General features: G+C 40.6%; 1 protein-coding gene across 3 annotated transcripts in view; it reads left to right on the top strand.

Annotated features, from left to right (window-relative positions):
• The first annotated feature begins 1618 nt into the window (after positions 1-1618).
• Positions 1619-12341, top strand: part of ACSS2 (acyl-CoA synthetase short chain family member 2) — a 46580-nt gene continuing 35857 nt past the window's right edge. For 2 of the 3 annotated variants that reach the window (XM_082358833.1, XM_082358832.1), the window contains exons 1-2: positions 1622-1896; positions 7864-8059. In XM_082358833.1, the coding sequence (XP_082214959.1) occupies positions 1719-1896; positions 7864-8059 (374 nt within the window). In that variant the 5' untranslated portion in view covers positions 1622-1718. Of the gene's footprint in view, positions 1897-7863; positions 8060-12341 lie in introns of all 3 variants that reach the window. The other variant, XM_082358834.1, reaches the window with a different exon arrangement.

Here is a 12341-nt window from a genome sequence, read left to right as displayed (position 1 = left end):
TGCATTCCCTCAGTGTAGTAAGAGGCCCTTCAGTGGGGTTGAGTCCTCTCAGTGGGGTCCATGTTTCTTTAGTAAAGTCTGTATCTTTTGTATCTCTTTGGAGGAAGCCTATGTCCCCTCAGTAAGGTCAGTGACCTTCAATGCCATTCATGTCCTATTAGCAGGGTCCACAGCCCTTCAGTGAGACCTGAGATGCCCCAGTAAGATCTGTGTTCCCTTAATGGAGTCCATGTACCTTCAGTGAAGTGTGTGTCCCTTTTGTGCAGTTAATGCCTCCTCGATGAAGTATCGCCTTCTCAGTGGGGTCCATGTCTGTTCCATGAGGTCTGTATCCCTTCCGGGAGCCCTGAGACCCTTTCCTCAGGGTTGGGTAGGCTCTGGATCAAGGTCTGACCATGGGGAGGTTTGTGTGTTTGTTTGTTTTCCAGTTTAGGGTGTGCTGGCCTTGCGATTAGCTGGACAAAGAACAAGAGAGCAGGTGGGAAGGGAGGCTGGCCCAGGCGGGGTCCTGTGTAGGCTTCAGGAAGTGGGGGCTGCCTGCTTCCGGGCCTCAGAATCACTCTTGGAGTTAGATACTTAAGGATCCTTCCTGCCTTGACGGCCATTCTGTGAACCGATGGGCAGGAGTTGGCCCTTCTTGGTGGTAAGTGCAGGTGGGAGATGGAGGGTCCTGGCTGGTCTCCCATTTCTGGAGTGGAAGGGATAGAGGGAAGCCAGAGGTATCTGAGCCCAGGTATGGCAGGGGAGGGGTCTCTTGGTGAAGTAAGAGACTGGGAAGGAAAGAAGGGTGTGAGTGATTCCTTCTACTTGCATAGACTTTGTCATTTTACAAGCCTTAGCGTCAGCCTGATGAGGCGGTAAAAACACCTGGAGTCAGGAGACCTAGGTTTGGCCCAAGTTACGGTCGTTGTTTTTTCTGTGACCTTGTACAAAGTCCTCCCTTTCGCTGAGTTTACCATTTATGCAATGAAATGGGTTTATTAGCAAAGACTGAAGGTGCCTCCTAGTCCTCACTTAATGAGTCTTTGCATTTTAGGTCTGGATGGAAATTTGTGGACGCAGGGAAAGTAAAGACCTATCCTCAGGGGTGGAAGAAACTCTGAGTTTACTCAGGGTGGGGGATAGTTCCCAGAGCGGAAGGGTGTCACCCGGAAAGGACCCTATTCCACCTGGCTTTTCTACTCGGTGGGGTGACAGGCTTGCGCAATGAGACCGCGGGGCGGCTACACGATGGGCCTGACCCAACTCCGCTCGTTAGCCCAGCTCTTTCCCGCTCGTGCCCTGCCCTAACCTAACTCCACATCGGTAACTCCAAGACCCCACCCCACCCTGGTCACTCCATGGTCCTGCCTCCTCTCCTGTCACAGCCAGCCTCGCCACTCCCTGTCACTCCATGGGCCCACCCTCTCTCCCGTCACGCCTGGCCACTCCCCTTCTGCTTTCACGCTGCGGTTCCACCCCTTCCGCAAGTCAGCTCCGCCCCATCCCCCAAGCAATGCTGGACTTTTCCCTATCGGTTTCTTTGCTAGCCCTGGTCCCACCTCCACCAGGCATGGCTCCGCCCCTCCGGGGCGCCCCCCGTCACATGCCTAAGCCACGCCTCTGCTGTCAGGCCCCGCCCCTTCTCTGAAGGCCCCGCCCCTCGGTCGGCCTGTTTTCCCCCTCCCGGCCGCCCGCTGAGACCGCTAAGGCTGCTACGGTGTTCGGAACTTGAGGTGATGGGGCTTCCCGAGGAGCGGGGCCGGAGCGGCGGTGGGAGCGGGGTCCGGGAGGAGGCTGGAGCCCGGAGCCGGGCACGGAGTTGGTCTCCGCCGCCCGAGGTCAGCCGTTCCGCGCACGTCCCCTCGCTGCAGCGCTACCGCGAGCTGCACAGGCGCTCCTTGGAGGAGCCGAGAGGTGAGGCCGGGCCCGGGCGGGCCTGAGAGACGTCAGGGAGGAGAGAAGTGGGGGGCTCACAGGAGAGTGAGGAGTTGGGGGTTCCCTTGGGAAACTGAGCGGTCCGTGAGAAGATAGAGGTTTTGTGAGGCAAGAATTGCGGTTCTTTAAGGAGACGGGAAAGGGGTTCCGGGAGGAGAGGGGGGTTCTCTGAGAAGGAGGGTTCTGTAGGAAATGAGGGTTCCCTAGGAATTGGGGGGTTCCTTGGCGGCTTGGGGGTTTCGTGAGGAGATGCAGGTTTTGTGAGGAGAGTGGAAGTGTCCTAAGAAGAGAACAGTTCCTCAGGTGAAAAGGCGGGTTCTTAAAGGGCGCAGAGCGCGTTGAGGAGAGGCGGACCACAAAGAGAATTTTCTTTGCCGCTTTTCAGACCAGCCCACCCAGTGCCTCCTGACACCTTTAACCTGTGAGTTAGTCTCCACTGCTGAGGGGCAGTAGGGTCCCATCCCGGGGTCCCCAGATTAGTAATGGAGTCCCAGATCTATTTTTAGTATTTCAGAAATCCCAATGGAAACTACCATATAAGACTGAACAAGTCACTAAAATGTTGTCTTTTAAAAAAAAAATTAGGGATGGATTGTAATAACTCAGAAATTCTGATAGGTAGTTCCATGTCTTTAAGAACATGTGGGGAAAATTCCCCACCTGTGCCCTCAAGCTGGGTTAGGGGTCACAACTGTAGTTGAGTTGGGAGGCAGCATGATGTTGGCAGTGGGACAAGCATAAGCCACCGAATCAAACTCAGAAAAATCTAGATTTAGATCCTGGCTCTACCACTCATTTACTGTGTGGTCTTAGGCAGATTTTAAAACCTGTCTGAAATTCCTTTTCTTTATCTGTAAGACAGAGGTAATAATACCTGCCTCACAGTTTCGTTTGAGGGCTAAAATGAGTAATAAGCGAAGTGTGCATTATAGAGTGCCTGGTGCACAGCAGCATTCACTAGATAGCGGTTAGTATGATAACGATAAGAACAAAGTGGATGAAGCAATTATTGAGTAATGCAAGATAAGACTGAACCAAGTGTAGAGTGGTTGATTGCTGCATGCAGTGTCCAAGTTTGAGTCCTCAGACCTCTTTTATTTTTTTAAGGTGTTCATATAGATATTTATTGACTAAATTTGCCCACATAAAGAGTGTCTTACTGCTCATTAATGTATACCACACCTTAGACAAATACTACACTTAAAAGAGTCAACTGGTTGGTAATTCTTTCCTTGCCAAAAGTTTGTACTCTTTATAAAAGAATTCACAGTAGGCTTCCTTTAATAGGGAAATGAGTCAATATCTTTAAATAAAAACACAATCACATGGAACTTTCATAAAACACACTTACATCACACACCTGTATCCACCAACCATTCCAGGATTCTGACTTCTTGGGATAACACCATGTTTTTGTTGGGATTCTCTAGGAATAAAATATAAAGACCAATTAATATACTGGTCCTATAATAATATCATATCTTCATTTTTCCAATGGAGACTGCCTGGTTGGCTCTCAGAGAGGTGATCTAATCTATAGTCTCACCCCCTAATCTAAGTTCACTTTCAGGTTAGATGTCCCCAACTTGTTTCTTTACTTTTCTTTCTTTCTTTTTTTTTTTTTTTTATTGAAGTATAGTTGATTTACAATGTTGTGTTAGTTTTAAGTATACAGCAAAGTCATTCAGTTATTTATGTATATCCTTTTTCAGACTCTTCCCTTATAGGTTATTACAAAATATTGAGTATATTTCCCTGTGCTACACAGTAGGTCCTTATTGGTTATCTATTTTACATATAGTAGTGTGTATACGTTAATCCCAAACTCCTAATTTATCCTTCCCCTCCTACCTCAGACCTCTTTTCACTTCTCTTCCCTCTATATATTTTCTCCTGTCATGAGTTCATCTGTTTCCCTGGGGTGAGCTATTTTTTTTTAATTGAGGCAACATTATTTAAGTTCCCTGTGTACAGTGTTATATTTCTACTTCTGTATACACTGCAGTGTGATCACCACCAAAAATTTAGTTTCCATCCATCACCATATAGTTACCCTCTTTACTCATTTTCCCCTCCCCAACCTTCCCCCCTGGTAACCACTAATCTGTTCTCTGTATCTACGTGTTTGTTTTTGTTTAGTTTGGTTTGTTCATTTATTTTGTTTTGTTTGTTTTTTATATACCACATATGAGGGAAAGCATATGGTATTTGTCTTTGTCTAACTCTGTCTGAAATGGTGAGATTTCATTCTTTTTATGGTTGAGTAATATTCATATATCCATATAATATATATCTCTATATATCACATCTTCTTTATCATTCATCTATCAATAGACACTTAGGTTGCTTTCATATCTTGGCTATTTATTGTAATTACTACTACAATGAACATAGGAGTACATATATCTTTTCAAAATAGTGTTTCTGTTTTCTTCAGAAAAATACTCAGAAGTGGAATAATGGATTGTATAATAGTTCTATTCTTAATTTTTTGAGGAATCGCCATACTCCAAAGTGGCTGCACCAATATACATTCCCACCAACAATGTATGAGGGTTTTGTCCCTCCATATCCTTTCCAACACGTGTTATTTCTTGCCTTTTTGATAATAGCCATTCAAACGGGTGGAGGTGATATCTCATTGTGGTTTTGATTTGCATTTCCCTAATAATTAGTAATATTGAACATCTTTTCATGTGCCTGTTGCCCATCTGTATGTCTTCTTTGGAAAAATGTCTACTGAGCAGCTATGCTCATTTTTTAACTGGGTTGTTTGTTTTTTTGTTGTTGAGTTGTATGAGTTCTTTATATATTTTGAATGCTAACCCTTTATTGGATATATGATTTGCAAATATCTTCTCCCCAGGGGTGAGCTATTACTGTCACAAGAACTCCTTTTCTACATATTTAGCTCTGTATCCAGCATCTCACTTTTGCTCTAGTCTCAAATTTCATAGGTCTGTAGAGCATTTTATTCACACACCCTGTTGTTATACCATATTTAACATGACTGTGACTCAGGTTTACCAATTTTCCCTTCCAAACCTGCTTGCCTCCCTAATTTTCTAATCCCTGTCAATGGCGCCATCCCAAATCCTATCTATCTATATATCTTATTTATTTATAGATTGCTTACTGCTTACTAAGCACAAATTCTGTTTGATTTGATGTCGAGACTATTATCCCCATTTTATGGAGAAGGAAACTGAAGCTTAGAGAGGTTAACTTAATTGCACAAGGTCACACAGGTACTTAGTGGTGGAGCTGTGATTTGAACCAAGGTAATTTTTATTGCAGAACCTATGCTCCCAATAGCTATGCTGTTCCTCTTCCCTGATCCACAGGCTGCCTTTCACCAAATTCTGGCAAATACTCTTTCAAAATCTCTTTCAGGTTACCTTTTCTTCCATTCCCATAGACCCTTTTAATTCAAGGGAGCAGCCTCCTAACTGGTTCTCTCTCCGCTAGTCTCACTCATTTCCAATATTTCTGGTAGATTTAGATTTAGTTTATCTAAACACTTTTAGACTGATATTATGGAAACACTGCTTTCGTATGTCACTTCGAAAACTTGCAATAGTTCCCTATTTCCTACAGCTTCAAATTAAAATTCTGCCTTTCTTTCAGAGTCCCTGGATAACTAGCTGACCCCACCTTTCTATTCTTATCTTCCACTACTCCCTACCATATACCCCTCATTCTACAACAGGTCATTCTTGTTGATATACTGGATACACAAAAGTCCCTTTCCCATCTCCTTGCCTTTGCCCATTCCCTTCTGTTCCTCTCTACCTAGTCAAACCCCAACAATTCCACAGAGCATTCCCTGATCATCCCAGACCATTTTCATCTTTTCCTCTTCTAAACTTCTTCAGTACTTAGAATGTGTGCCAAAGAAACATCCAGAGTTCAACAGCTCCACCAGAAAAAAACAAAAACAAAAACTAAGTGATCATGGACTTTTCTGGCGGTCCAGTGTTTAAGACTCCAAGCTTCCACTGCAGGGTGCACGGGTTTGATCCCTGGTTGGGGAACTAAGATCCCATATGCAGCGTGGCGTGGCCAGAAAACAAAACAAAACAAAGCAAAGCAAAACAAAAAAAACTAAGTGATCATAAAACTCAGTTTTCTTCACTCCTTGTTGATGGACATAAATGTGGTTCATATATAGTTTTACATAGTTTATGCCTACTAATTATCACTTTAAAATATTTTTGAGTATACACACATACTCAGTGTAGTTGTAACAACATGGCCTTTAGAGTTAGACCCATTTGTTCCCTCTTAAATGGCCATTTAGTATTCTATTGTTATCACTACCAGTATTGCTAGTTTTTATCAGTTTTTTCATTATTGGGCTTTAGGGTTGTTTCTAGTTTCACTATTATATATAGTGTTAGTATAAACATCTCTTGAGTAATCTCTTTTTTTCCTTTGGTATTATTTTCTTAGAGTGGGTTCCCCAAAGTTAAGTTAGCAGATGAAAGGGTATTAAAAATGTTATGATTCTTGTCAGGCATTGCCCCGCTGTTCAGTAAATTGTGCTAATTTCTTATAATGCTGTTATCATATAAGAGTATCTGTTTTCTAGGGCCACTCAGGCATTGAGTTTAATCTTTCTTTTAGTCTTTGCTAGTTTTATTGGCATATAATGGCACCTTGGGGTTGATTTAATTTGGATTTCTTTAATTCATTGCAAGTTGTACTCCATGTGATTTAGCTTTCAATTATATTCTGTCTTGTATATTCAAAAATATTTTATGTTAGTCTTGTCTCTTTAATCAGATTATATAAACTAAATCATCTAACCTTGAACAAGTCACTTTACCTCTATAAATTTGATTTCTTATCAGTAAAATGAGGGGGTAATAACCTCTAAAGTTCCTTCCATTGTTATGGTTCTAAGTGTCTCTCTCTCCTCTAGCTCCTGATCCAGTACTGAGATTATCCTAGGTGTTCTGCAGTTGTATGTTTAACCTGTTGAGTACCTTTTCTCCAAAGTAGCCAGGCAAATATTTCAAGATTATAAATCTGATCATGTCCTTCTCCTGATTAAACTCCTATGATGGCTTTCCATTGCTCTTAGGGTAAATAGCAAATTCCTTATGCTTAGAAGGATTGCGTTATCTGCCCAGTTTATGCATCAATTCCTGCTATTCTTTCTGTAATTCTCAGTGGTTTGGCCTAAGGGAGTTCCTCTTAACGCAAACCCTTGGTTCTTTTCTGTCCCATAGTAATGTCTTTCCTGGTGGGGGAGTGGAGAAAAACTCCTATTCATCTTTCAGATTTTAGCAACAATGTCTTCCTCAGGGCAGTTCAAATCATGACTTAGTAAATGTATAACCTTGGGCAAATTATTTAACCTCTCTGGGCCTCGATTTTCAAATCAATAAAATAAGAATGAAAATAAGGTCTACCTCCTAGGGTTGTAGTAAGAACTAAATAAGATAATGCATTTAAGGAGCTTAAAGCAACATCTGGCACTTAGCAAGTAACACTTGGGCAAGTAGTAGTAGGAGAAAGAGATGCTCATTAAATAATTGCTGAGAGTGAATGAACAAATTAAGCCTTCTATGTCATGGAAGGCTCTGTGGGTAAAGGATTTCTTCCTTTCACTTAATTAGTTCATTTAAAAACTTACTGATTGACTACAACGTACTAGGCATTGTGGCTACAATTTAAATAGATGGTGAAAAATGGAGTGGCAGTTTTGAGAAGGGAGGGAAGAAATTTGAGTCAAGATTCAGCCCATGGGAATAGAAGGTGGTTTAGGAGTGTGGTGGGTGTTAAGATTTGATAGGTAGGTAGAGGAGGGACCCAGGTGGTAGGTCCTAGTGTACAGGGCAGAGAAGTTGTGACTCGGTCCTGTGCATAGACTGGTAAGCCATCTGAGGATAAATATGTCTGAGAAGCTAAGTGATGTCTGGGCTTCCTTTTCTGTTGCAGAGTTTTGGGGAGACATTGCCAAGGAATTTTACTGGAAGACCCCATGTCCTGGTCCATTCCTCCAGTACAACTTTGATGTGACTAAAGGGAAAATCTTTATCGAGTGGATGAAAGGAGCAACTACCAACATCTGCTACAATGTACTGGATCGAATTGTCTACGAGAAAAAACTTGGCGATAAAGTTGCTTTTTACTGGTAAAAACATCTATTTTATAGCCTGTGGCAGATAAAAAGTCATCCTCACATTTATATAGTGTTTTATAGTTGACAAAGTACCTTAAAAATCCATGAATTCATTTGATGCTTACAACAACCCAGAAGAATAAGCAAAGTATCTTTAACTTAATGTCTCAGGTGAGGAAAAATACCTCAAGTAAGTTAAATGACTTCCCTAAAATCACATAACTAGAATGTGACAGAATTGACATTCAAAGCCAAGTGTCCTGACTTCTAGTCTAGTGTTCTCAACTTGGAGAGGAACAAGATGAGAGGGTGAATGGAAGCAAACAGTACTAAGTAGCTTTCTTTCTCATTCTTGCTTTGGGAGAAAAATGGATATTGGATTTTTCACTACCACTACCACTGTTATCATCATTACCTTTGATTGAGCTATATGCCAGACACTGTGCTCAAGTGCTTAGCAAATATTACTATATTTGATGCTCACAGCAACTAAGAATACATTATTTATTTTCCTCATTTTACATATGTGAAAACTGAAATTCTGAGATGTAGATAAATGACTTATCTGAAGTCATACAACTAGTAAGAAGCAGGGCTAAGATTCAAACCCCGGTAGCACATTTCCAGAGTTTATACTCTAAACCATGACACTATACTATCCTTTTAATTACTTATACTAGCCTCCCAACTTAGCTTTGCAAAGTAGGTATTCTTTGCTCCATTTTATAGCTGAAGAAATGAAGCACACATCTGTGCTTCATAGTGAATAAGGTCATAGCATGAGTAACTGGTAGAGCCAGGATTCAAACCCAAGTCTGTCTGATTCCTTGCTTTTAACACTAGGCCACACTGCCTCCCCAACTGAAACTGAGACCCCCCTCCTCCTAGCAACATAGCTTAGAGGAGGTGTTACAAAACTGAACCTGAAATAGGATCTTGACGTTCCAGTTATTGGAGTGTTGCTTCTGCCACCAACCATGAGCACTTTGGGAATTGATCTATTTCTTTTTAAGTAAGCCAATAGGAGCACGTTGGTATTTCATGGAAGAATTAAATTGGTAGTCAGTAAAAATTTGCCCAGTTTGTGTGATATATTGAGAAAAGCCCTAACCTGAGAGATAGGAAACTCAGATTCTTATTCCAACTGTGCCATTCACTTGCTGTGTAACCCTAGGCAAGGCATTTAACTCTCTGTAAGTCAGTTTCCTCATTCATAAAATGGGGGTAATAATTCTACCCTTGTCTTTATCACTAGATTGTTATGAGAATCAAATATGATATTGTAAAAGCATTTATTTGTTCACTGGAAAACAACGTACATATGTGAGTGGTCTGTTATCACATTACCATTGTTCAATTTGGGGTCACTTTGCCACTGAAAGTCATGGCCTATTATGCCTGTTGAGACTTTGTTTAGCTCCTGCCCTGGGACTTTATGCTTGAGCTCCAGCTGACACTTGGGCCCACCTCCTAGGTTCCTTAGGGATCAAAAAACCTTTAAAGATTTGCAGAGGAGATGCTTTTGTCTAAATTTGTTGCCTGGTTTGAAATAATTCAGGTGCAGGATGAAAGACTGAAAAACACAGGCCAGAGTTGTCCAATCACTGGATATTGCTGCAGAATGCTGAGGCCCTTCTTTTTAGTTCCCCTACCATCCGTACCTGAACAGAGCCTGTCTTTCCACATTTGTAAAATGAAAGGAGTAGATTAGATCAGTGTTCTCCCAAGAATGTTCTAGGAACCACTAACTACTAGACATATTAGCAGGGGCTTCTTGATTCATGAAACAAATGAGACTGAGAAGCACTACATAATAAATTACCTTTGTGGGATTCCCAATGTATATTAATATAGTAAAGACTCCAAGAAGTCCTACAGTAAAGACACCTGATTAATTTTAACATGGGATTTCTAAAGTTTATTTGAGCCCCAAACACATTTTGCAGCATGCTATTAACATCAAAAGAAGCAGTATTCCATGGAACACCAATTTGGGAAGCACTCGATTATATAACCTCTACATATACTTCCAGTGCAAAATTCTGTAACTCTATAACAAGACATTTTCACTTCATTTTTACATTGGTCACTCAACCAATAAGAATTTTTAAAGATATTGGGTACATAGCCCTACGTTAGGTGTCATGGTACAAGGGTAAGAAGAGTGGAGACAAGTACCACACTGGCCATTATTATTCAATTCTCAAGCTACAAATAAATCACATTTGTTAAAAGAAAGTAAAGTGCAAACATGCCAGATACTTGGTTACTTCCCTTTTTTACCTCCATATTTTAAAAATAATATGCTTACACTGCTATTTCTTCATCTTTTTTTTTAGAAAGTATTGACTTCCTTTTATGATAGATGAGAATTCAGTTCTTGTATACTCCTCCAGCTTCCTTCTCTTATCTTCTCAATATAATTTTACCTCTGTTTTTCAGTTAATTTAAAAATCAGTGTTTATGTTAGAATAATCTATCACAGTTGCATTTCCTTTTATGTAAAGATTTCTTTTTTCCACAGAAGTTAAAAATCGCCTGCCATTTTTCTTGCACTATTTGCCTTTATCATATACTCAATTTTTTTCAAACTCTCTATCATATAATTTATTCTATGAAGTGCTCTTTTTCTCCTTTGTCCTTTGTCTTGGAGCCCACCTTCTTCCCGCTCTAATTTTTATTAATGCTTTTAAAGTGACATCTTTTCAGTGATTTGCTCCAGTTGATATACTTCTTATGGAGCCATAGTATGACTTTCTTTTCAACCTAGGCATTTAGATAGCTATAATGGCATTAGAAAACCACATTTTTAGGTCACTTCTTGTTTTAGGGCATATCTTATATACATACTGAAATAATCCACAAAGGAAATAGTGCTCTTAGGAAAGTACTCCAGTAAGCCAAAATAGAACAATATTAAGGAAGAATTTGGCCTTTTAGTTTTGGCTTGACACATTGTAAATACTCATGGAAGAACAGTATTTTTAGAATTTGAAGTGACTGTTTTAGCGTCCATCTAGGCCAGCTCTCTTTACAGATGGGTAGATTAAGGATCAGAGAAGCTAAGTGATTTGCTTAAGGGTGATAAACCTGCTTGGAGAGAGAGCTGAGACTAATCTCCAGATATCCTCACTCCTAGTCAACTTCTCTTTTTACCATATGATACTACAGTGGACCCTTGAACAACTCGAGGGTTAGAGGTGCCAACCCTTGCGCAATCCAATCTGCATGTAATTTATAGCTGGCCCTCCATAGCCTCTGTATCCGAGGTTCCACATTCACAGATTCAACCAACAGTGGATCATGTAGTACTGTAGTATTTACAATTGAAAAAAGTCTGCATATAAATGTATTCATGCATTTCAAACCCGTGTTGTTCAAGGGTCAACAGTACTTCATTATTCTAGCTGTGCAGTACTTGGCTGTGACCAGTGAAATGAGAAATTAGTCATATTAGTTAAATTAACTTTAAATTAATTTGCTTAAAAATGTAAAATAAATGGTGTCATCAGGTTTAAATGGCCCAGACCCTTTAATGAATGTAAAATAGATTTACATTCTATTGGGAAGACCAGACAGGCCTACATGAAACAGCCTGAAAGCAATTATGGGTCAAATTGCAAAGAGCCACTTTTACAAATAGTTCACAGAAGGGAGAAAGCATTGCAGGGAGGCAGTATAACATAAAATTAGGAGAATGTGTTTGGTGTCAAACTAACCTAATTTGAGTCCTGTTTCTGCCACTAACTAGCTTTATGATTTTGCACAAGTTACTTAACCTCTTTGAGCCTCAGTTTTCTCAACTGTGAAATGTGGATAAAAATAGTTTTTATCTCATGGAGTTGTCAACTGAACAGTATTGAAAAGGTTAACAAACCCATGTGTCCAATTCCTGGCACATTGAAAGCACTCAAATATTAGCCGCCATTATTATTATATTGGGACAGTGAGATGACCAAGTCTGTCTAGAGTAAAAGGTTTATGCAGGGAAAAATTTATTCATTCAATACTTATTAAGAACTTACTATGTACCAGGAAGTATTCTGAACAAACAGACAAACTCTCTGCCCTCATGGAGGTTATATTCCAGCTTAAGGAGACAGACAATAAACAAACAAACCAATAAATATGTGACAGGTAGTGACAGGTAGTGATAAGTGCTATAGAAAAATACAAAGCAGTTTAAGGAAAAAGGAATGACAGTGAAGCATGGGGATTGATAAGGGAAGCACTCTCTGATAAAGATGACATTTGAGCAGAGATATGAAGGAAATGGAGAGTGTTATACCCATAG

Source organism: Balaenoptera borealis (genome assembly GCF_965194805.1).
Source record: "Balaenoptera borealis genome assembly, chromosome: 16".
Classification (NCBI taxonomy): Eukaryota; Metazoa; Chordata; class Mammalia; order Artiodactyla; family Balaenopteridae; genus Balaenoptera; species Balaenoptera borealis.
This window is presented reverse-complemented; position numbering and strand designations above follow the sequence as displayed.